Source organism: Pongo pygmaeus, chromosome 12 (genome assembly GCF_028885625.2).
Source record: "Pongo pygmaeus isolate AG05252 chromosome 12, NHGRI_mPonPyg2-v2.0_pri, whole genome shotgun sequence".
Lineage (NCBI taxonomy): Eukaryota > Metazoa > Chordata > Mammalia > Primates > Hominidae > Pongo > Pongo pygmaeus.
In genome coordinates this window covers 62,535,549-62,555,045 of record NC_072385.2, presented here as the reverse complement: position 1 = coordinate 62,555,045, position 19,497 = coordinate 62,535,549, and the positions used below count along the sequence as shown (strand labels likewise).

The following is a 19,497-nucleotide window of genomic DNA, read 5'->3' as shown; positions in this document are numbered from 1 at the left end:
CTGGCTACACATGAGAATCACCTGGAGAACTTTACAAATACCAATGCCCAGGCCCCAAACCAGATGAATTAATCAGAATCTGTAGGGGTAAGTCCCCTGCACTGGTGTTTGTACAGCCGGGATTGCAAAACACTAGTATAGAGATGTAAGATACCTCAGGTCAAGATAGTGAGGATGTACTTGGAGAGGTACTGAGATGCTCTCTCCAACCCCACCACATACACAGGGTCCTGTTGTCATTATTAGAATCCTAACATCCCAGAAGCACCAACAGCCCAGGAAATCCTCAAACTTTATCCCTGAAAAGCACTGACACTTTATCTCAACTTGAAGCCAGTTGCTAAGGCCCTACCTGGGGCAGATAGCCAGCATGATTTGCTAGTTTTGAAGGTGTTTGCCAGGTATGCTGAGTCCTGGCTACTGGGGTTGGGGGACAAGTGCGCTCTCAGAAGACAGTACCCTGGAAAGGGAGAAAGGTGATTCTGGGTGGATAATCTGTATTCTTGTCCCTCTCTGCAGGTCACTGTGGTCTTAGGGGACTTTCTGTGCTTTTCTTAGGGGAAATACCTGGAATGTTGGGGTACAGCGGAAAGACCATGGTAGGGGTGGAGTGACGTAGTCAGATATGCCCAGAGTTGACCCTGGAGCCACAGGAGCCTTCTGATAAACTTGGGGTCATTCATTCCTGTTGAGAAGGGATGAGAATGTGGATGGCTCAGTAAGACAACACTGATTCAAGCAACAGTTATTGCTTAGCTACTATATATTCTAAAAAGTCAAAAGCAAACTGAGGAAAATATTGACAACAAATGTAACATACATAAAGGGTCACTATGCTAATAAGTTTTACAGATCAGTAAGAAACATATTAAGGCCTTCAAAGAACCATGAGAGTAAAAGAATTCCTAGAAGACAAAACCACTGATAATTAAATGTTTAACCCTTGTTGGTAATCAAAGAGCCACACTAGAACATCATTTCCACTACCAAATTAGTGAACATTTACTTAAAATCCTAACATCCGATGCTAGCAATGGTTGGAATAGTTCTTCTCTGAGTAATAGCAGATTCACAGGTAGTGCTTCTCTGCTAGCACCGTTCTCATTGTTTACATTCCTTCATTCCTTGTAAAGTAGGTGCTATTATCCCCATTTTGCTGCTGTAGAAACTTGTAGGGACCAGCCCCACAGGGTGGGTGGGTTTTTCTCCCTGTGTATGGAGACGAGAAATTGTAGAAATAAAGACACAAGACAAAGAGATAAAAGACAGCTGGGCCCGGGGGACCACTACCACCAAGAGGGCAGAGATCAGTAGTGGCCCCAAATGCCTGGCTGTGCTGTTATTTATTGGATACAAGGCAAAAGGGGCAGGGTAAGGAGTGTGAGTCATCTCCAATGATTGATAAGGTCACGTGAGTCACGTGTCCACCGGACAGGGGGCCCTTCCTTGTTTGGCAGCCAAGGCTGGGGGAGAGAGAGAGAGAGGACAGCTTACGCCATTATTTCTGCATATCAGAGACTTTTAGTACTTTCACTAATTTTGCTACTGCTATCTAGAAGGCAGAGCCAGGTGTACAGGATGGAACACGAAAGTGAAACAGGAGTGTGACCGCTGAAGCACAGCATCACAGGGAGACGTTTAGGCCTCCAGATAACTGTGGGCGGGCCTGACTGATGTCAGGCCCTCCACAAAAGGTGGTGGAGTAGAGTCTTCCCTAAAAACCCCCAGGAAAGGGAGACTCCCTTTCCCAGTCTGCTAAGTAGCGGGTGCTTTTTCTTTGCATTGATGCTACCGCTAGACGACGGTCCGCTAGACCACGGTCCACTTGGTAACCCGCGTCTTCCTAGACGCTGGCATTACTGCTAGACCAAGGAGCCCTCTGGTGGCCCTGTCCGGGCATAACAGAAGGCTCGCACTCTTCCGGTCACTTCTCACTATGTCCGTTTGGTTCCTATCTGTATGGCCTGGTTTTTCCTAGGTTATGATTATAGAGCGAGGATTATTACAATATTGGAATAAAGAGTAATTGCTACAAACTAACGATTAACGATATTCATATATAATCATGTCTATGATCTAGATCTAGTATAACTCTTGTTGTTTTATATATTTTATTATACTGGAACAGCTCGTGCCCTCGGTCTCTTGCCTCGGCACCTGGGTGGCTTGCCGCCCGCAGAGACTAAGTCAGATAACTTGCCCAAAGCCACACTGCTGATGTGCAGCACACCCGCTTCACTGCAGGTGGAAGTGGAAGTGAATAATAACCTTCCTGGAAGGCAGTCTGCAATCCCATATTGACAGCTGAAAAATATTCATTCCCTTTCACCTAGTGATTCGACTCCCAGGAATCCATTCTAAGAAAACAACCAGAGTTGAGCCATTTCGTTCTCGGCAGCACATGTGAAACAATGGCACATCCATTATGACGCTGGGCTCTGGTTGCGTCATAATGTACGTTTAGTATGTGGAGTGACAATGGGCGCTCGCTCATAATATAATGCTATTAATAAACGAAAAGAGATACAAAAAATAGTCATGATATGCATATATATTGCAATAAACCATGATTTCTGTGGGTGGTGGGATGGTAATTTTTAATTTCCAAATTGAATATTTCTGTTTTCTACTTACTAGTTTGATAATCGGAAACAAAAGCTAAGTGTCTTTGTTGTTTGTGTGTTTGATGCTGAGTTTCCCGGGCAGCAGGACTGGAAGGTTGAGTGGGGGTTTTGGCTCAGGCCGGGAGCAGAGCAGCGGGTGGGGAGCGGCAGGCGGGCAGGGTCCCCGGAGGCGCCCGGGCTCTGCCCCTCCAGCTAGAGAGGGGGTCGAACTCTAGCGGCCTGGAAGGGGCCAGGAAACCGCTGCCGGCGGGCAAGAAGCGGCCCCCGAGGGCGGGGCGCCGGCGGGTTTGTGAGCAGCCTGCCCGGCCCGGGTCCGAGTTCCAGTCCCGTGATGGCCTCTACGGGCAGCACCACTCGGCGGGCGGGCTCGGGAAGCTGGCACTCAGAAAGGGAAGGGAGAGGTGCTCGGCCGCAGCCAACTCCACGTGGCTCCATGCAGCGGGCGAACAAAGTCTCCTTGAAGGCCACCTGGACTGACGCGAAGTCCAAGCAGCCCAGGTGGGTAGCGGGAGAAGGTGTCCTGGCTGCGGGGAGCGAGAACCCGGCCCAGCGCCTCCCTGGTGGGCACGGCCTGGAGCGGGCGGGGGCGGAGGCTGCGGCCAGAGAAGCCCGGAGAGCCAGGCGGGGGCCAGGGATCGCCTCCCGAGAGGTGCCTGGGCCGTGGCCCAGAGTCGCTTACCCACTGCCCTGCCCACCAGCCAGCCCCAGCCCGACCTCGCCGACCACCTCCGTGCGCAGGCGACTGCCCTCGACACGCCGCGCCGCCCTACCTCGCTCACCCTGCCCCGCGCTGACCCCAGCCCCAGCGAGGAGTCCGACCAGACGGTGATCGACCAGACCGCGATCGGGAGCTACTACCAGCTGTTCGCGGCGGCTGTGGGCAACGTGGAATGGCTGCGATTCTGTCTGAACCAGAGCCTCAGGGAAATCCCCACCGACGACAAGGTAGGGTCTTGAGGGTGGGGGCAAAGACAGAGGTCCCTCTCCCGCTACCCTGCTCGGAGTGGTCACCTGGAGAAAAGATGTCCTTTTCTGGGTAGATCTTCCTAATTTAACTCATCTTCTGGCTGTGGAAGGACCATTTTGGGGGCAGGGAGGTTGGGTGGGCTGATGAACACACACTGGTTAATTAGCAAAAGGGTGTGAGCATTCCTGGGGACACAGGGAAGAGAGTGAAGGTAACCCTAATAAATTTATATAAATTGTGGACCCTGGAACCTCAGTCCCACTCAGCCTCCTCCTGCCTGCTCTGGACCTTACAGGGCTTCACTGCCATCCACTTCGCCGCCCGACGGGGTAAGCTTGCATGCCTGCAGGTCCTGGTAGAGGAGTACAAGTTTCCCGTGGACCTGCTGACCAACAATAACCAGACACCCCTGCACCTAGTCATCCACAGGGACAACACCACCATGGCCCTCCCCTGCATCTACTACCTGCTGGAGAAAGGCGCAGCCCTCAATGCGTGAGTCCAGCCTACTTCAGGAGGGAGGCTTTGGGCACGGGCACAGCCCCACTTCCAGGCAGGCAAATCCATGCAGGACAAGCAGAGGGGCTGCTGGGGGTCACAAGGATTGGGTCCCACATAAAGCAGTCAGGAATCCACATGGTGTAGTAAAGAGACTGGGCTTTAGCCAGGCATGGTGGCTCACGCCTGTAATCCCAACACTTTGGAAGGCTGAGGCAGGCGGATCACCTGAGGTCAGGAGTTCGACACCAGCATGACCAACATGGAGAAACCCCATCTCTACTAAAAATACAAAATTAGCAGGGCGTGGTGGTGCATGCCTGTAATCCCAGCTATTTGGGAGGCTGAGGCAGGAGAATTGCTTGAACCTGGGAGGTGGAGGTTGCGGTGAGCCGAGACGGTGCCATTGCACTTTAGCCCGGGCAACAAGAGCGAGACTCCGTCTCAAAAAAAAAAAAAAAAAAAGATTGGCCTTTAACAGACCTAGTCTACATCCCAGCTCTGCAACTTGGTAGCAGACAGCAGGACCTTAGGCAAGTCACTTAACCTTTAAGCTCCAGTACTCTGGCTCCCAAACTTAGGTGTACATTGGAATTACCTAGGGAGCTTAAAAAATATGAACACCTGGCCGGGTGGCATGGTGGCATAGTCCCAGCTACTTGGGAGGCTGAGGCAGGAGAATTGCTTGAACCTGGGAGGTGGAGGTTGCAGTAAGCCGAGATTGCACCAATGCACTCCAGCCTGGCAATAGAGCGAGACTCCGTCTCAAAAAATAAAAAATAAAAAAAATTAGGCTGGGCGCCGTGGCTTACACCTGTAATCCCAGCACTTTGGGAGGCTGGGCGGGCAGATCATGAGGTCAGGAGATCAAGACCATCCTGGCTAACACAGTGAAACCCCATCTCTACTAAAAATACAAAAAAGTTAACTGGGCGTAGTGGCGGGTGCCTGTTGTCCCAGCTACTTGGGAGGCTGAGGCAGGAGAATGGCGTGAACCTGGGAGGCACAGCTTGCAGTGAGCCGAGATCGCACCACTGCACTCCAGCCTGGGTGACAGAGTGAGACACCAGCTAAAAAAAAAAAAAAAAAATTAAAAAATATAAACACTTGTGTTCCAATCCAAAGGCTGTGATTTAATGGGTCTGTGGTGTGACCTGGGCTTTGGAAGTCAGAAAAGATCCCCAGGTGCTTCTAACTTGCAGCTAAGTTTGGGAACCTCCATCTCAGTGTCTTCAACTGAAACTTGGGAGAGTAGCAGTACCTATCACATGGGACTACTGTGATCACTGAAAAAAGTGCATGGCATATAGAAGACTGCATTCATTCAAAGTATGAAGTATGCACTATGTGCTAAGCACTATGCTAGAGTCACAGAAATGGTCCCTCTCCTCATGAAGCTGACATTCTAGTGCAGGAGCAGACAGTGAATTAGCAAACAAATAAATGAACAGAATCCTGACAGAGCATGGGAAGTGGTTATGAAAAAAATAAACAGGGTGATGGTGTAGGGGGTAAAGCAGGTAGGGAGAGGATCTATTTTGGATGAAGCAATCACCTCTAAGGAGGTGACATTTAAATTGGAACCTGAAGACAAAGTGAGCCAACCATGCAAAGAGCCAGGGAAAAGTGTTCCAGGTAGAGGTAACATCATATGCAAAGACCATGTGTTGGGAAAGAGTGGGCAAAGTCAAAGGATAAGATCGAGGAGATTAGGCCCAGGTCATGCAGATCTTGTGGGCATACGGAATCTGGTGAGGCATAGGGAAAGGGCAGGGGGCTGGTTGGTTTAAGAGCGGATGAGGTTAGTGGTCTCTGAACCAAGCCAGCTCTCCTTCCACCAGTTCTTAACTGTCACATGCCTTCTAAAGTCAGATTTTTACTGTTCTTAGTCCAATTCCTCCCTCTACAGTAAAGGAAATTGAGGTGCCGAAAGGGAGAGACATAGCTAGGATCACCCAGTGGACTGATGGTAGAGCAGGGCTTGGAAACTGGTGTGTCCATCTATCTGATGGGCAGATGCTCTTTGTCTTTCCTTTCTGCCCTCATCCCCACTGGCGGGGCCTTCCACAGTCAGACATGCAACGGCTCCACGCCCCTGCACCTGGCAGCCTGTGACGGCCTGCTGGACTGTGTGAAGGTCCTGGTGCAGAGTGGCGCCAACGTCCATGCCCAAGATGCCATGGGCTACAAACCCATTGACTTCTGCAAAATATGGAACCACCGTGCCTGTGCCCGGTGAGAGTGTGAGAACCACCTGGAGCCTGCCCACCCCCTTCCCCTCCCCCCAGCCTTTTCCCTAGGGCCCTCACCACAGCTGAGCCTTTAAGGGGAGGGTTGGGAAGCCAGACAGCTGGAGGATGTGTCTACTGTCCAGGATATTTTGGATGAGGCAATCACCTCATCACCTGGGCTGGGGGGTAAGTCTGCCCAGGTCCCCAGCTCTCTGGGTTGATCATTGCCCTCCTTTCCTGCCCTGGGGCCCCTGGCTTCTCAGCAGGAGGGTGGTGACCAGGTCATCAAGGACTTTCCTCTTTCACCTAAAGGAAGTAGAGAGCCAGAGGGCCCCGGGCAATGGGGATGGCTCATCTTGCTCATCTCCCTCTGGCCACTCCCCTCATCCCCATCCAAGCCCTCAGCAGCAGCCAGTCTTCCCAGCCCAGGTGGAAGCTCTGTCACTGTGGGATGACACCCCCGCCCTGACCTTGGCACCAGGTTCTTGAAGGATGCCATGTGGAAAAAGGACAAGAAGGACTTTGCCCATGAGATGAGGAAAATGAAGATGCTCAAGATCCAGCTGACCCTCATGGAGCACAACTACCTGATTGAGTATCAAGTAAGGGGGACAGCAGGGGGGCCGGGGGACAGCAGGGGGGCCAGGGGACAGCTGCTATCCAGGCATGTGAGCAGAGGGGGCAGTGACCCACATATTGTGGAGGAGTGGCTAGAAGCACTCCCACCCTGAAAGAGCCACCCTTTCGCCTGTACTCCCACCGTGTACTCTGAAATTCCGCTCTTTTAAATAAGCCAGTCTTTTGGTCAAAAGTCTTATCCTGTGTTAGAAAGCCAGTTTAAGCAAGCTTAAATTCGCAAGTATTTCTGGGCCCCTCCTAGTGTACAGCCTCTTTCAGGATGAGAACCTTCAATGAGACCAAGGCCCTGCCAGTAACTGGGGCTCACACTCTGGTTAAAAAGATCCACCCTTCCTTCCAGCAGGCACTGGGCATTCACTCTGTGCTAGGAACCTGCTAGACCCTGAGGTCTAAAGATGAACAATATGTGGTCCCCATGCTCAAGGAGCTTAGAGTCTAGCAGAGGAGGCAGGTTACAGGCCCATCAAGGAGGAGAGGGTCCAGGAGGGTGTCAGGAGGCATGATGCTTAAGAAGAGTCTTGAAAGATGCGCAGCAGTTGGCTATATGAAGGAGGGAAGGGCTAACCAGGCATAAAGAGCAGCCGCATGGAAAGGCATAGAGGCACCTGGGAACATGATGTATGCAGAGAATGAAAACTCAGAGCAGCTAGGGATCAGATGTAAGTTGGAGGCTGACAAGATTTGGCAGGGGCCCACATCAGTGAAGGACCTTGGCTGGGGAAGAAAGGGGATTTTAAGCAGGTGTAATTACATAGGGTGCAAAACCCAGAAAACTCAGAAGATACTGGGAATCTTAAGTGAATCCTGAAGTGGGGAGGGCTTTGGGGCTGCTGAATCTGGCACACCAGGTCTGTTTCAGCTCCATTTCTCTCCATTTCTCAGCCCTCTCCTCCTCTGATGTCAGGGTCACCAGTCCTCAGAGTCACACACTGTCCAGAGGAGGCAAGGCCCATCTGTTTCCTGTAGCTCTAACCTTTTCCAGAAGCTCCTTGCATCTCCCCTCATCTCTTATGGCCTCAATTCGATCAAGTGTCCATTCTCATTCCTTTAGCTAGAACTAAAGGAAAGCCATATGCTGACTGACTTAGGTCTGGGGCAAGGTCTGATGGAATTATTATGATTGGCTTAGCCCAGTCAGAGCCTGCGCCTGGAGCTGGGTCAATCTCCGAAGCCTCTGATTGCTTAGCAGCAGTCTGGGAGTGAGATAGTGAGACAATGGCGGTGGGGCAGGTTCTATGACAATATATGGAAGGCTCCGTGGAGGCAAGGACAGAGCTAGATTGAGTTGCTGCCACTGGGCCTGGAGAGCCAGCCAACTGTATCCTCCCTACATGACTTCTCAAGGCCCACCACTTCCAAGAAGTGTGTCCACATCAGGCCATCCGGTCCTTTCTGCTTTCTCTTTCCAGGGTCAAGGATGCAGTGTGCACTTCCCATTTTCCTTTTCTCCCATTACACCAGAGACTCTCTTATGGCAGGACATGTCTCTACTATCAGACTGTGGATTCCTTTGGAGAAGAAGGGAATTGTCTTTCTGTAAGACTTGAGATTTTCCCTAGGGCAGGGACTGTGTCTCCCATGTCAAGCTGGAGTCTCACCTAGGGCAGAGGCTATATCTCTCCCATCAGATTGGAGATCTCCCCTTTGGGAGAGGTGCTTTGTCTCCCCACTCAGCCCAGGGGCTCCCTTATGGAAAAAGTTGTCTCCCCCATCGGAACACTGGCTCCCATAAGGTAGGTGTTGCTCCCATCAGACTCAGAGTTTCCCTCATCCTTCAGACCGTGGTTTCTGAAAGCTACAGCCACAGGACCTCCTTGCACAGAAGCAGAGGGCAGCAGGCCTCCATGACTCTCTTGTGCCCTCTGTTGTTGCAGAAAGAGCACAAAATTCTCAGAGAAGCTGCTATCAGAAAGTGGCTCCACGGCAAGCTGCACCCAGGCCACTCTCTGGTCTCTAATACCAAGCAAGCCCGGGCCACCGCCCTCTCTAAGACCCCAGAGCAACGGGGATCGCAGCGTTCCAGGAGCTTCCACCCCTCTGTGGAGGCGCGCCTGCAATGCATTCCACAGCCCACGGAGATGCCCAAGCCCATCTACAGGAAGCCCACGGTCAAGCGGCCCACGATGTGGAATGTTAGCAACAACCCCACCAGACCCCCCACCACCCAGATCAGCCACTCGCAGGGCATCCGCCTGGGCGTGCATCCAGACCCCACTCCGGAGCACGACTTCAGCAGCTTCCTGGAGGTGAGGCCTGATGGGCACGGCGGTGCGCAGCTGCACACAGTGGACGGCCACTGGGTGGCGCCCGTGCCGCGGCTGCCTTTTGAGGTGCTGCTCCGCATGCTGTACCCGCGAGTATCGCCGTACAGAATGAAGGTGCCCCAGGGCTTTTACCCCATCGGCATGAGGGAAGTGCCCAGGAAGCGGCACCTGGGTGACAACACCTTCTGGACCGACACTCTGGCCATGAACCTGCGTGACACATTTGATGAAGCCTTCCTGGCAGCTGTGCGATCTCATCAAGGACTCCCCACCCTGCCCTCCCCACAAACCAACCCAAAAGTTCTTACGGCTACCTCTCCCCCGAGGCAGCCCAGTGAAGGCTGAAGTGTGGAAATTCGCGTTGTGGGTGGCGAGGAAAGGGGGAGGGGTGCCTATGGGCTTCCCACTCCCAAGCTTGAGAATAGAAGTCCCCCTTCCCAATCAAAAGCCCAGACCCCAGGCCTCCCTTTTCTCTGCAAATAAATCTCTTGGCACCCCCTCCCCCGCCGCCACCAGGAAATCCAAGTTAGGTTCAGAGTGGGTGGTCAGACACTATCCTTCACCTTGGCATTGTAGAAGTTGTCACATTTTGGCACCCCCACTGCCCTCCCAGCCCTAAGGGCCCAGGCTTCCAGGATGGAAGGACCCACTGGGAAATTCTGTTTCTTTTTCAGATTAAGCCCTTCCTGCTGCAGGCTCTAAGCTGAGACCCAGAATGGGGTGGAGGGCAGCTAATATGTCCCCCTGGTACGGGCTTCCCTGCTACTCTGGGCTGCCATCCTTATTCCCAGCGGCCACTGAGGTTTCTGCAGTTCAGGGAGGCATGGGCAGTACATCAAGGGAGGGGAGGGATGTGTGGTTTCCATTTGAGTCTATGAAAGCACTTGTACTTCCTCCAGGAAGTTAACTGGCTTCCCTGTATCCCCTTGTACAAATCACTACAATTCATTCATTAAACAAACATTTATTGAGTGCTTTCTAGGTGCCAGGCACCAAGCCAGGCACTGTTAATACAAAAATTCCAACACAATCCTTGCCCTCAAGGAGCTTACAGTCTACTGGGGAGATGACCATTAGGCAGGCAAGTGAGCCCAGAGTGATCTGTGTAGTATGCCAGGGTGGGGGTCGGGAGGAGAGGGTATAGCCAAAGCTCCTTGGAGGAAGTCAAGTGTAAGTTGAGATTTGACAGAGAAAGTACCCTTTCTCTGTGACCAAAAGAAAGGAGGAATCAGAGTGGCAATGGAGAGCCACTGCATCTCTGGATACAGGAGGCTGGGACCCAGAATGCAAGAAGGCAAATGATGAGACCAGAGAGGTGAGCAGGGACAAGGACACCATGAGTCTCACAAGCCATGCTGAGGGGTCCAGACTTTATCCTGAGGGCAGCAGGGAGCCAAGGAAGGTTTTAGGCCAGAGAGTGACTTGATCAACTATGCAATGCATTTTAGGAAGATAGCTCTGGCCACGGGATAGAGAAGCAGTAGGAGGCTGTCACGATAATCCAGGTGAAAGCTGATGACGGTGGGAGTGGCTCAAATCAAGAGATGTTAAGGTAGACCTGACCGTTTTGAGAGATTGGATATGGTGGGCAGAAAGAGAAAACAGGAATAGAAGAAGTTTCCTGTCTGACTCCTGAGTGATCTCGGGGTCAAGGGAAGTACCCAGAAGGGGCAGGTTTGCAGAAGACAGCAAGTACCATCTGGGCCATGGACCTGAATTGTCTGTGCACCTAGAAGGCAGCAAAACTGTGGTTCAGGTGATCAGGAAGGATGTTGGGGCTGGAGGTCAACTCTAAATTCCTCACCGTCCTTGAAACCATCCAGATGGATGGACTTCCCTAGGGAGCCCACAGCAGAACCCTGAAAGACCCTACTGTGCATGGGCAAGTGGAGAAGCCTTCATGGAAGCCTGAAAGGAACAGCCAGGGAGGCAGGACAACTAGCCACAGAGGTGCCAGGGAAGTGCCATCCAAGAAGCAAGGGGTGATCAGCCATGTCAAATGCTGCCCAGATCTAGTAAGACAGGAAAGGGGTCTGCTGGATTTAGCAACCCCTGGGAGAACACTGGCAGTAGAGTGGAGGGGGCGAAGCCACATCATCAAGGTGAGGAACCAAGCAGCAGAGGGAGGAGAGTAGGGCCAGCTGTCAGCCCAATGGCAGGATGGTGCAGGCTGCCAGTATCCCCTGCCTTGTCCATCCTGGTGTGCATAGGAGAAAAGGGCCTGGCAATCTCATTCACACTAAGAGAAGACCAACATGTGCTCTTCCTCTCAGGGAAAGGGGAAAGCTGGTATTCTTAAGAGAAGGTAAATGCTAAAGCCAAGGAAATGAAGGGCTATGATGGAACTCCAGGCATGATATAGAGGAAATATTTTCAAGCACAGGGGTTTTTCCAGTGGCTTAAATGTATCACGTGTACAGTTCATCTCTGTACCTGCCAGCCTCACTTTGAGGTATAGAACATGGCCAGAAATGGCTCTCATGGGGACTTCATTCCAATATGTACTGTTGAGCACTTGCAAGGCACTATAGTTGGAGTGCAAGGTCAACAAATGCAGGTCTGTGCCCAAGACCTGGCCTGCCTTCTTAGAAGGCAGATATATCTCCCCAGGAGCCAAGAGTGCACAGAAGAGGGCCAGGCCTTGGATGCTCTTAGAGTGACAAACAGCTTCTCCCATTAGTCCCATTTCTTTAAAAACAGGCTGCCTGGAAGCTAATTTTTATTTTGTTTCTCCTTGAGCCTAAGATAGTATTCAGCCAGAAACCACTCCTTTTCCCAGAGGAAGATTTATAAATAGGATATTGTAGATGTTCTTCTGAAAATCTAGCCCAGTCCTAAATTGTCCCCTCTCCTACTCCCAGTTTGACAGTCATGGAGCCTTGGGGAAAGAGATGGAAGAGAGTGCATCAGAGAGGCTGCCTATAGCCCCACTTCCCACTCCTTGAGCAGGCTCAGCTCCTCACCCCTGTCCCCTTCCCATTAAGGGCCACAAGAACAGCCCCTTGGGAAGGGCAAGACCCAAACCCAGAAAAGGAGTCCCTGGAGCAGAAAAGTGAGTCCAGTCCAGAGCAGAAGGTTAGCAGGAAGAAAGGAAGATGAACTGTCAGGGTATTAAGGCAAACAGTGCCACCTAGAAGCTTTATTCAAATGGAAATCCGCACTTGGACAGAAATCACCATTCAACAGCAAAAACTATTTCTGTTGGACATGCCAAGCCATGGCCCCTCCCCATGGCCACCTGCCCAGAGAACTTGTCACCATCTGCTCTTAAGATTCACAAACCCTGCCCTGCCTGCCCCAGCAGGGCCAGAACCTCCTGACCCACCTTGGAAGGGACAGGGGAGGACTGAGGGACCTCGGCCTCCTGGCTAAGCAGGCTCTGCCACCCTCCTTGGTGCCCTTTGAGGTTACAGCCTCTTGCAGCATCAGATCTGAGCCAAGCTGAGCCCCCCAAGGAGGGTGGGGATGGGGCTTCAGAGTTGAGGGGAGGAAATCCAGGGCAGGTGGTAGGTGCCTTCCCGACTTCCGGTCCCCACCTGGCATAGAGGCCCAGGGGCCTGACTCTCCTGATCTTGCCCCCACATCCTGCCCGCATGGGGGTCAGTATATCTTCTGACGACTGGGTAGAATGGCCTCTTTGATGAAGGAGAAGACAACCAGGATCCCTAAGCGTTTGCCCCGCTTGCCTTTGGTGAAATAATTGGAGACGACATCATCTGTGGAAACACAGGCAAGAATATGAGAGAGAGAGAGACAGAGTGTGTGTGTGTGCGCATGTGTGTGTGTGAACACGGCCCTCCCAACCCCGAGTCCAGGTGTCTCCAACACAGGGCTAGACTCCAGTTCCCTCAGTGGACCCCTGCCAACCCAGGCCTTGCTGGCTTGCCCCCACCTCAGCCCCTTACAAATCCCTTCTCACCTCCTGGCTGCATGGTAGAGGGCAGGACGTTCTCCCCAGCCGAAAGTGACACAAAAAATGCAAACGGAATTATCCACAGGCAGAAAGTGAAATAGGCCAGGACCTGGCAACAAGAGAGACTGAGAAGAGGGTGCCCCGGAGGTGCCAAGAGTGGGCTGGGTGTGGTGACTGCGTGTTGGTCAAGAGTGCACAGGGGGCCACACCTGATCTCCGAAGGCGGCCCAGGCCTGCGAAGCAGGGAACGCCACCCTCAGACATGGAAATCCTTCTGTGGGGAAAGGTGGAGGCTGAAAATGACTGAATGTGGCCACAAACCCCACATCTTGGTCACTAGGACAAGCAACTCCCCTGGACTGAAGGAGGCAGACAAAGTGCTAAGCCATGACTGACTGACCCACACTCCCCAAAGAAGTGACCTTGCTCTTCCCAGAAGTTCAAACTGGAGCAGCAGGGTGTGGAGAAATCGTGGGAGAAGAAAACCTTGGCAGTCACTGGGAAAAGCTGGGGCTCAGGGGTGCAGTCCATCCCTGCCCTGTGAGGACTGTGTCAGAGAAGGTCACCCTAGGACCCCTTCCTGACCTCAGGATGACCCCTCCAGGGGGACCCAAATGACTCACTGAGGAAGAGCAGTGTCCTCCCCACCTCGGCCAAAGGAGCACAGTCTGTCCCCATCCACACTGCTTTCTCAAACCATCTATGTTTTGTTTTTTTCCAACGTGTAATCCTTGAACAGATTCAGTTTCAAATCATAGCTAAGTTCACAAAGTAAACCATGCAAGTTCCCTTTTACTACCCTGTCCCTGTTAACAGCTGAATGCGCCGGACACTTCTTACCTCTGAGAAGGGATAATATTCTTCTGCAAAAAACTGAAATGCTAGGTAATGATTCACCACCACTAGTCCTGTTGAGGGAATGAAGAGTCAGTCAGTTTAAGGGGAATAACAGAAAGCTGTACTTTTAACTTCAAAAGGCCCTCAGAAGTTGGGAGCCTCCATGGAGTCTTAGGCCTGACTTTACACTCAACTCAGAGTAGGCTACTGCCTAGAACTGTTTCCCATCTGCTAAAATGGGAGAATGAGCTTCAACCTGCCCACTGCACAGGGCATTCCGAGTAAAATTAGAAGAAGGCTCTTTGCATGTTATAAAAATTAGACTTCTATGTTACATAATCCAAAGCATCATGATAATGAACCTCGTTTTTAGTGGATGTGAGTGCTAAAGAAAGCTCTCCCACAGTGACAGGTGGGGAGAAATCATGGGTGTGCAGACTAGATGCCCCTAAGAGGCTCTACTCCAAACTGGGCAGCAAGGAGAAGTCCTGCTCAAATAAAAAGGCTCTCACTCCTCAGGAATAAAAGGGCAAGACTTGCTAGATGCTTTGAGGTGCAGTCTTCAGGTTCCTCAACATTCTGGGGGAGGGGGTCCCTCCCCATCCTGCCCCCAGGTAAGGCATACCGGTGTGAACTGATACGTTCTGGACACACACACACACACACACACACACAGCCACCCCTCCTTGGTGTGTAACTGAATTTATAAAAGAGGGCACGTGTGCATATCCTGGACACAGGCTGCTCAAGACACAGTCATCCTGCCGGTTCCCTTGGTGAGATGAAGGGGAGGCACCAGAAAGAACATGTCCCCTGAAACTGACTGTCCCCTCACACATACCTCACAGCAATTCCCATGTCTCCTTTCTTCTCTCCTGCCTCTCCCATTCTAAGGCAAAGACTACAGTTCTGCTATGCCTAGCCACACTCTAGGGCTAAGAGATAATGGGAGGTAGGATAGTGCCTGGTGCCCACAAGATCTTTTGGAAATACTCTTTTAGGCATCAAAGGGCAGATCAAGGGAGTGAAGTCAGGGGAGCCTGCTGCTGAGGGGCTGGGGGCAGGACTTCTTCCCTGGGACAGAGGGGCCTGGTCTCCATGGAAGGGCTCCCTAAACAAACCTCTGCTGAACAAATTCTTTGGTGAAATCATGCCAACACCCAAGGAAGAAACCAGTTTTGGCTTTAACAATATGCCCTTTGTGTGGATAATATTCACTCTCTAGGCTCTCTCATAGAAAATAGAAAAATCACTCTAAAAAACCCCTAACTCCATCTGATACCCTGACTGAAAGCTAGGGTAGCCAGCAATGATGAACAGGAGCAATGGCAATCTTGGCAACCAAAATATTTTCCGAAGCCTTTTCCAGGAATATCTGTAAATACCTATATGCACCTACTATATGCCCATTGAGTCTCCTAATAGTTCTTTCAGAAACATCCTCTCTGAATAGATGGAGAAGCTAAGGCCCAGAGAGGGCCAATGATTCCCCAAGGTCAGAAAGTAGTGGCAGGACAACGCCAAGAAGACTGGATCCTCCACATCCGGGCTCAAGCCCGAGGCAGCGGCAGCCAGTAAGAATGAGATGAGAAGCTGCAGCCCCCAGGAGGCATTCACAGGCCAGAGTCTGCAAGGTGCTCACAGCCCCACGAGGCTCCAGTCCCAACCATGACTTTGGGTCAGAGGACTGGACGGACAGCTGCCTGCCTGCCTGCCTACCGGAAGGGCTTTGGGCTTTTTCTGGCCAAGTGGTTTTTTTGAGGCTGGAACTGCTCAGTTGGGGGCCCTGCCTCAGCCAATCCACAACCTCTTCTTTCCCAAACTCTCCTTCCAACTTACCTCTCTGGGAAAGCCCTCCCTGTCTGAGCCCCCAGCCCCAACAAATTCTATTCACTAGAGCCAAGGTGGGCTCTAGAGTCCTCAGCAGTAAGAACCGCATCTTCCCAACTAGCCTGGCTTCCTGGAGGACTTCAATAGCTGGCTTTTTCTGTATCCCCTTTAGTGCCCAGGATGGAGATGGGCACACCCAACCACATCAGCTGCCTCCCCAACTCTGTCCCCTCTCACCACACGACAGGATGAAGTTAGGCGAGGTCAGCATGATGAAGGGGAAGGTCTGGAGGAGGCCAAAGTAGACGAGGTTGGTGAATAGGCCCACTCCAATCATGCTGGTGGGGAAGCGCTCAAAGACGTAGAGGCCGATCAGTACAGCGGTGGAGAACTGAAACAACCAGAGGCAGACAGTGCAGGGCGCTTCTTCCAGGCAACTTTCCTGGACTCACCAACCCCCAGCCCGCTCTGGGCAGCACTAGGTTCATGCTTCAATCTCCTCATTTCACAGGTCTGGCCTCCCCAGCTAGGTTATCTGCTCCCAAAAGGCAACATTTTTTTTTTTTTTTTTGAGAAGGAGTCTCACTCTGTCATCCAGGCTGGAGTGCAGTGGCGCGATCTCCTGGATTCAAGCAATCCTCCTGCCTCAGCCTCCTGAGTAGTTGGGACTACAGGCATGCACAACCACACCCAGCTAATTTTTGTGTCTTTAGTAGAGACGGGGTTTCACCATGTTGGCCAGGCTGGTCTTGAACTTCTGACGGCCTCCCAAAGTGCTGGGATTATAGGTGTGAGCCACCGCACCCAGCCCATTTCTCAAACTTTTTGACAACAACCCACAGTAAGAAAAACATCTGCCAGGCGTGGTGGCTCACGCCTGGAATCCCAGCACTTTGGGAGGCCAAGGCAGGCAGATCACCTGAGGTTGGGAGTTTGAGACCAGCCTGACCAACATGGAGAAACCTCATCTCTACTAAAAATACAAAATTAGCCAGGCGTGGTGGCGCATGCCTATAATCCCAGCTACTCAGGAGGCTGAGGCAGGAGAATCTCTTGGACCCAGGAGGCAGAGGTTGCGGTGAGCCGAGATTGTACCACTGCACTCAAGCCTGGGTAATAAGAGCGAAACTCCATCTCAAAAAAAAAAAAAAAGAAAAACATTTTACACTGTGACCCCAACACATATATACATATATATGATTCAAAGCTCAAATTTCAATTCTATTTATGTTCCTTTTTTTAAAAAATGCTGATTGTGACCTACTGAATTAAATATACAGCCAAATAAGGAATCATGCCTACAGTTTGAAAAACACTGCTGATAAGGACCTACAGTTGTCAGTGCTTAGCAGATGACAGTTGGCTGAATGAAGGGCTAATTACTGTGCCAACACCCACAAGCTGGACCTCTGGACCAGAGCTGAGGGCTATAGTCTTGCCTCCACTGTGAACTCCCAACCTCAGCCATGCCCAGAGTGCAAGTGGCTGCTGACACTAGGCGACTTGAGGGGCTGTGGACGCTTTCTCTCCAATGGCAGCCCTACCCCCAGCCTTTCCTGCAGCTGAAGGAAGTCTGTCCACCAGCAGTCACCCCTATGGCTTTGACATCAGTGGCAAGGACTGTGTCTTCAGTAAGAGAAGCCTCCCATGAGACCAGGGAGGGGCGAGAACAGCGAAGCTTTGCCGATCTTAGGACAAATCACTTGATCCGATTAGAAAGATGGCAATGAACATATATGCAAAACTGTCTTGTGGCTCCTCTAAGTTTTAAATGCTGTGAGCAGAGCAAAGGGCTAAAGACAGCGGGAGAGAGCTAAGCAAAGTCAAATCTATGGCCTTGTCAACAGAGAAGTACACTTGGCTGTCACCTTAAGGACTAGAGGACAAGGCCTGCAGTGAAACAATGCCACTTGGGGAAGGTGGCCAGGGAAGATCTGGGCCCAGGAGTGCAGACCCAAAAGACAGCGTTCAGGGCAAGGAGGTAAGAGTGTATGCTCAGGAAACAGCAGAGACACAGGCCTCATCATCCATGCCAAACTCTCCCCACTTCCTGCTTTTGAGGCAGGGCAAAAGAGTGAGGAGGACTCCTGGAGAAAGATGCCACTTACCCAGATCATGTATTTTATGATCCTGCTGGTGGCCACTGTGTATTCTTCTATCAGTTCTGCCAGGTAATAGAGTCCAGCCGCTGCAGGGTGGGAGGCAGGGAGACAATCAGTCAGGGTCACTCCCACCATCCTGGTCACCGCTCTCTCTGCAGCCCAGTCCCCATCCACCCTTCATGGACCCCAGAAGGTCAAGAACAAACCAAACATCCCATGTGTTGCCCTTCCAAGTCTGGAGAAGTAAAACTTTCTTAGGGCAACTAAGGACAAATCTCATAAAAATCAATGAAAGTCTGCATTTGATGCCACAGTACAATGATAACCTCTGGCTCAGAAAACGGAATTTCACGTATTCAATAAACACCTGCTGGGCACTTGGCATGAACCAGGTCCTTGGGCTGAGAATACAGCTGAACAAGACAGACAAAGGTCCTTCCCTGACCCAGCTTGGGAAAGGGAAGGGGAACAGTAGGGACAGACAGACGAGTTCAGTGTGAGAAATGCTACTTTAGGGAAAGGACAGGGCACTGCTGGACCATCAACCTCTGTGGACTTCCCGGAAAAGATGACATCTCAACTGAGGCCGAATGGGAACTAGCCAGAGGAGAAGTGTCAAAGGTGGAGAGAGCAGGAAGTATGAAGGGCCAGAGGCGCAAAGGCGGCGGTACGCGTTGGGGAAAAGTTCCGCGCGGCAGGCTCGCGAAGAGTGGGAGCCGCAGCGGTTAGCGGTCCGCAGGCGCGGGCGCGGGACTCGAGTCACGCTTTCTCGGGCACTGCCGGAGCGGACTTTGTGACACCTGGAAGGAGCCGCGGTCAGGCCGGGCTGCCAGGCTCGACAGGAGGGGCAGGATCAGCGGGATGGGATTGGGGCGGCGAAGGCCGGGAGCGCCAGGCAGTGGTCCCCCGAGTGGCTCCGAAACCCCCGCGATGCGACCCCCTACGAGCACCGATGCCGGGGCGGGAGCCCGCGCGGGCAGGGGTCGTGCAGTCTCACCGACGGCCAGCGTGATGAAGGCCACCTGGATGAAGAGCGACAGCCAGCTCAGCAGGTACATGAACCACATGGCGCCCCCACCCGCCCGCTCCCCGGCCACCGGGACGGGCCTGCGCGCTTCGGCTCCGGCGACACACAGCCGCCACCGCCGCCGCCGCCGCCGCGTCCCCGCCCCGCGGACGGCAGGACGACGGTGAGCCGCCGCCGAGAGGAGCCCGGCCCGAGCGTTGCCCGGGGCCAGGCTCGCGCTAGCGCCGCCCGCCGGAGAGGAGGGCCAACCGCCGCTGCCCCTCCAGGATCCCCCGCTCAACTGAGGGGAACGAATGCAGACGGCTGCAGCCAGGGGGAGGCGGGACGGTCCCCAGGGACGGAGACGACCAGGCGCCCATACTGGGGCTCGGAGTGCAGCCTCCAGCCCCTCCCTGTGCACTCCCGCACCAGCCTGGAGGTGGTCCAGGGCGGGACAGGGCCGCCCGACCGCGACCCAGCAACCTCCCCAGAACCTGCCTCCCGGCAGGTTGCGGACAAGTCTGTGTCTTGCTATCGCAGGTGACAGGGATAAAATTATTGAATTCCTAATATGTGCCACACTCTA

At 52.6% G+C, this 19,497-nt stretch overlaps 2 protein-coding genes across 4 annotated transcripts; one reads left to right on the top strand and one right to left on the bottom strand.

Annotated features, from left to right (window-relative positions):
- The first annotated feature begins 2,536 nt into the window (after nucleotides 1–2,536).
- On the top strand, nucleotides 2,537–10,952 carry ANKRD53 (ankyrin repeat domain 53). 3 transcript variants are annotated; one of them, XM_054474953.2, is made up of 6 exons: nucleotides 2,537–3,122; nucleotides 3,323–3,569; nucleotides 3,887–4,086; nucleotides 6,160–6,324; nucleotides 6,802–6,922; nucleotides 8,834–10,952. In XM_054474953.2, exons 1-6 carry the CDS (start codon nucleotides 2,956–2,958, stop codon nucleotides 9,566–9,568), a joined length of 1,635 nt encoding a protein of 544 aa, XP_054330928.1. In that variant the 5' UTR covers nucleotides 2,537–2,955; the 3' UTR covers nucleotides 9,569–10,952. The 3 variants fall into 3 exon arrangements, with proteins under 3 accessions (XP_054330928.1, XP_054330931.1, XP_054330930.1); XM_054474956.2 differs by having other exon boundaries at nucleotides 2,701–3,122; nucleotides 8,369–10,952; XM_054474955.1 differs by lacking the exon at nucleotides 6,160–6,324 and having other exon boundaries at nucleotides 2,743–3,122; nucleotides 8,834–10,171.
- TEX261 (testis expressed 261) lies at nucleotides 10,172–19,128 on the bottom strand. The gene is made up of 6 exons (XM_054474957.1): nucleotides 18,903–19,128; nucleotides 17,912–17,991; nucleotides 16,041–16,194; nucleotides 13,977–14,044; nucleotides 13,143–13,245; nucleotides 10,172–12,939 (listed from the first exon to the last, which is right to left on the bottom strand). Exons 1-6 carry the CDS (start codon nucleotides 18,970–18,972, stop codon nucleotides 12,824–12,826), a joined length of 591 nt encoding a protein of 196 aa, XP_054330932.1. The 5' UTR covers nucleotides 18,973–19,128; the 3' UTR covers nucleotides 10,172–12,823.
- Nucleotides 19,129–19,497: the final 369 nt, after the last annotated feature.

Coding starts and splice junctions, on each gene's coding strand:
- TEX261 (XM_054474957.1), bottom strand. CDS start 18,972: ATGTGGTTCATGTACCTGCTGAGCTGGCTGTCGCTCTTCATCCAGGTG. Junction 14,045..16,040: donor TAACTTCATCCTGTCGTGTG/GTGAGAGGGGAC, acceptor TTCCCTCAACAG/GACTAGTGGTGGTGAATCAT. Junction 12,940..13,142: donor CTCTACCATGCAGCCAGGAG/GTGAGAAGGGAT, acceptor GTGTTTCCACAG/ATGATGTCGTCTCCAATTAT.
- ANKRD53 (XM_054474953.2), top strand. CDS start 2,956: ATGGCCTCTACGGGCAGCACCACTCGGCGGGCGGGCTCGGGAAGCTGG. Junction 3,123..3,322: donor GCGAAGTCCAAGCAGCCCAG/GTGGGTAGCGGG, acceptor CCTGCCCACCAG/CCAGCCCCAGCCCGACCTCG. Junction 4,087..6,159: donor AAAGGCGCAGCCCTCAATGC/GTGAGTCCAGCC, acceptor GGCCTTCCACAG/TCAGACATGCAACGGCTCCA.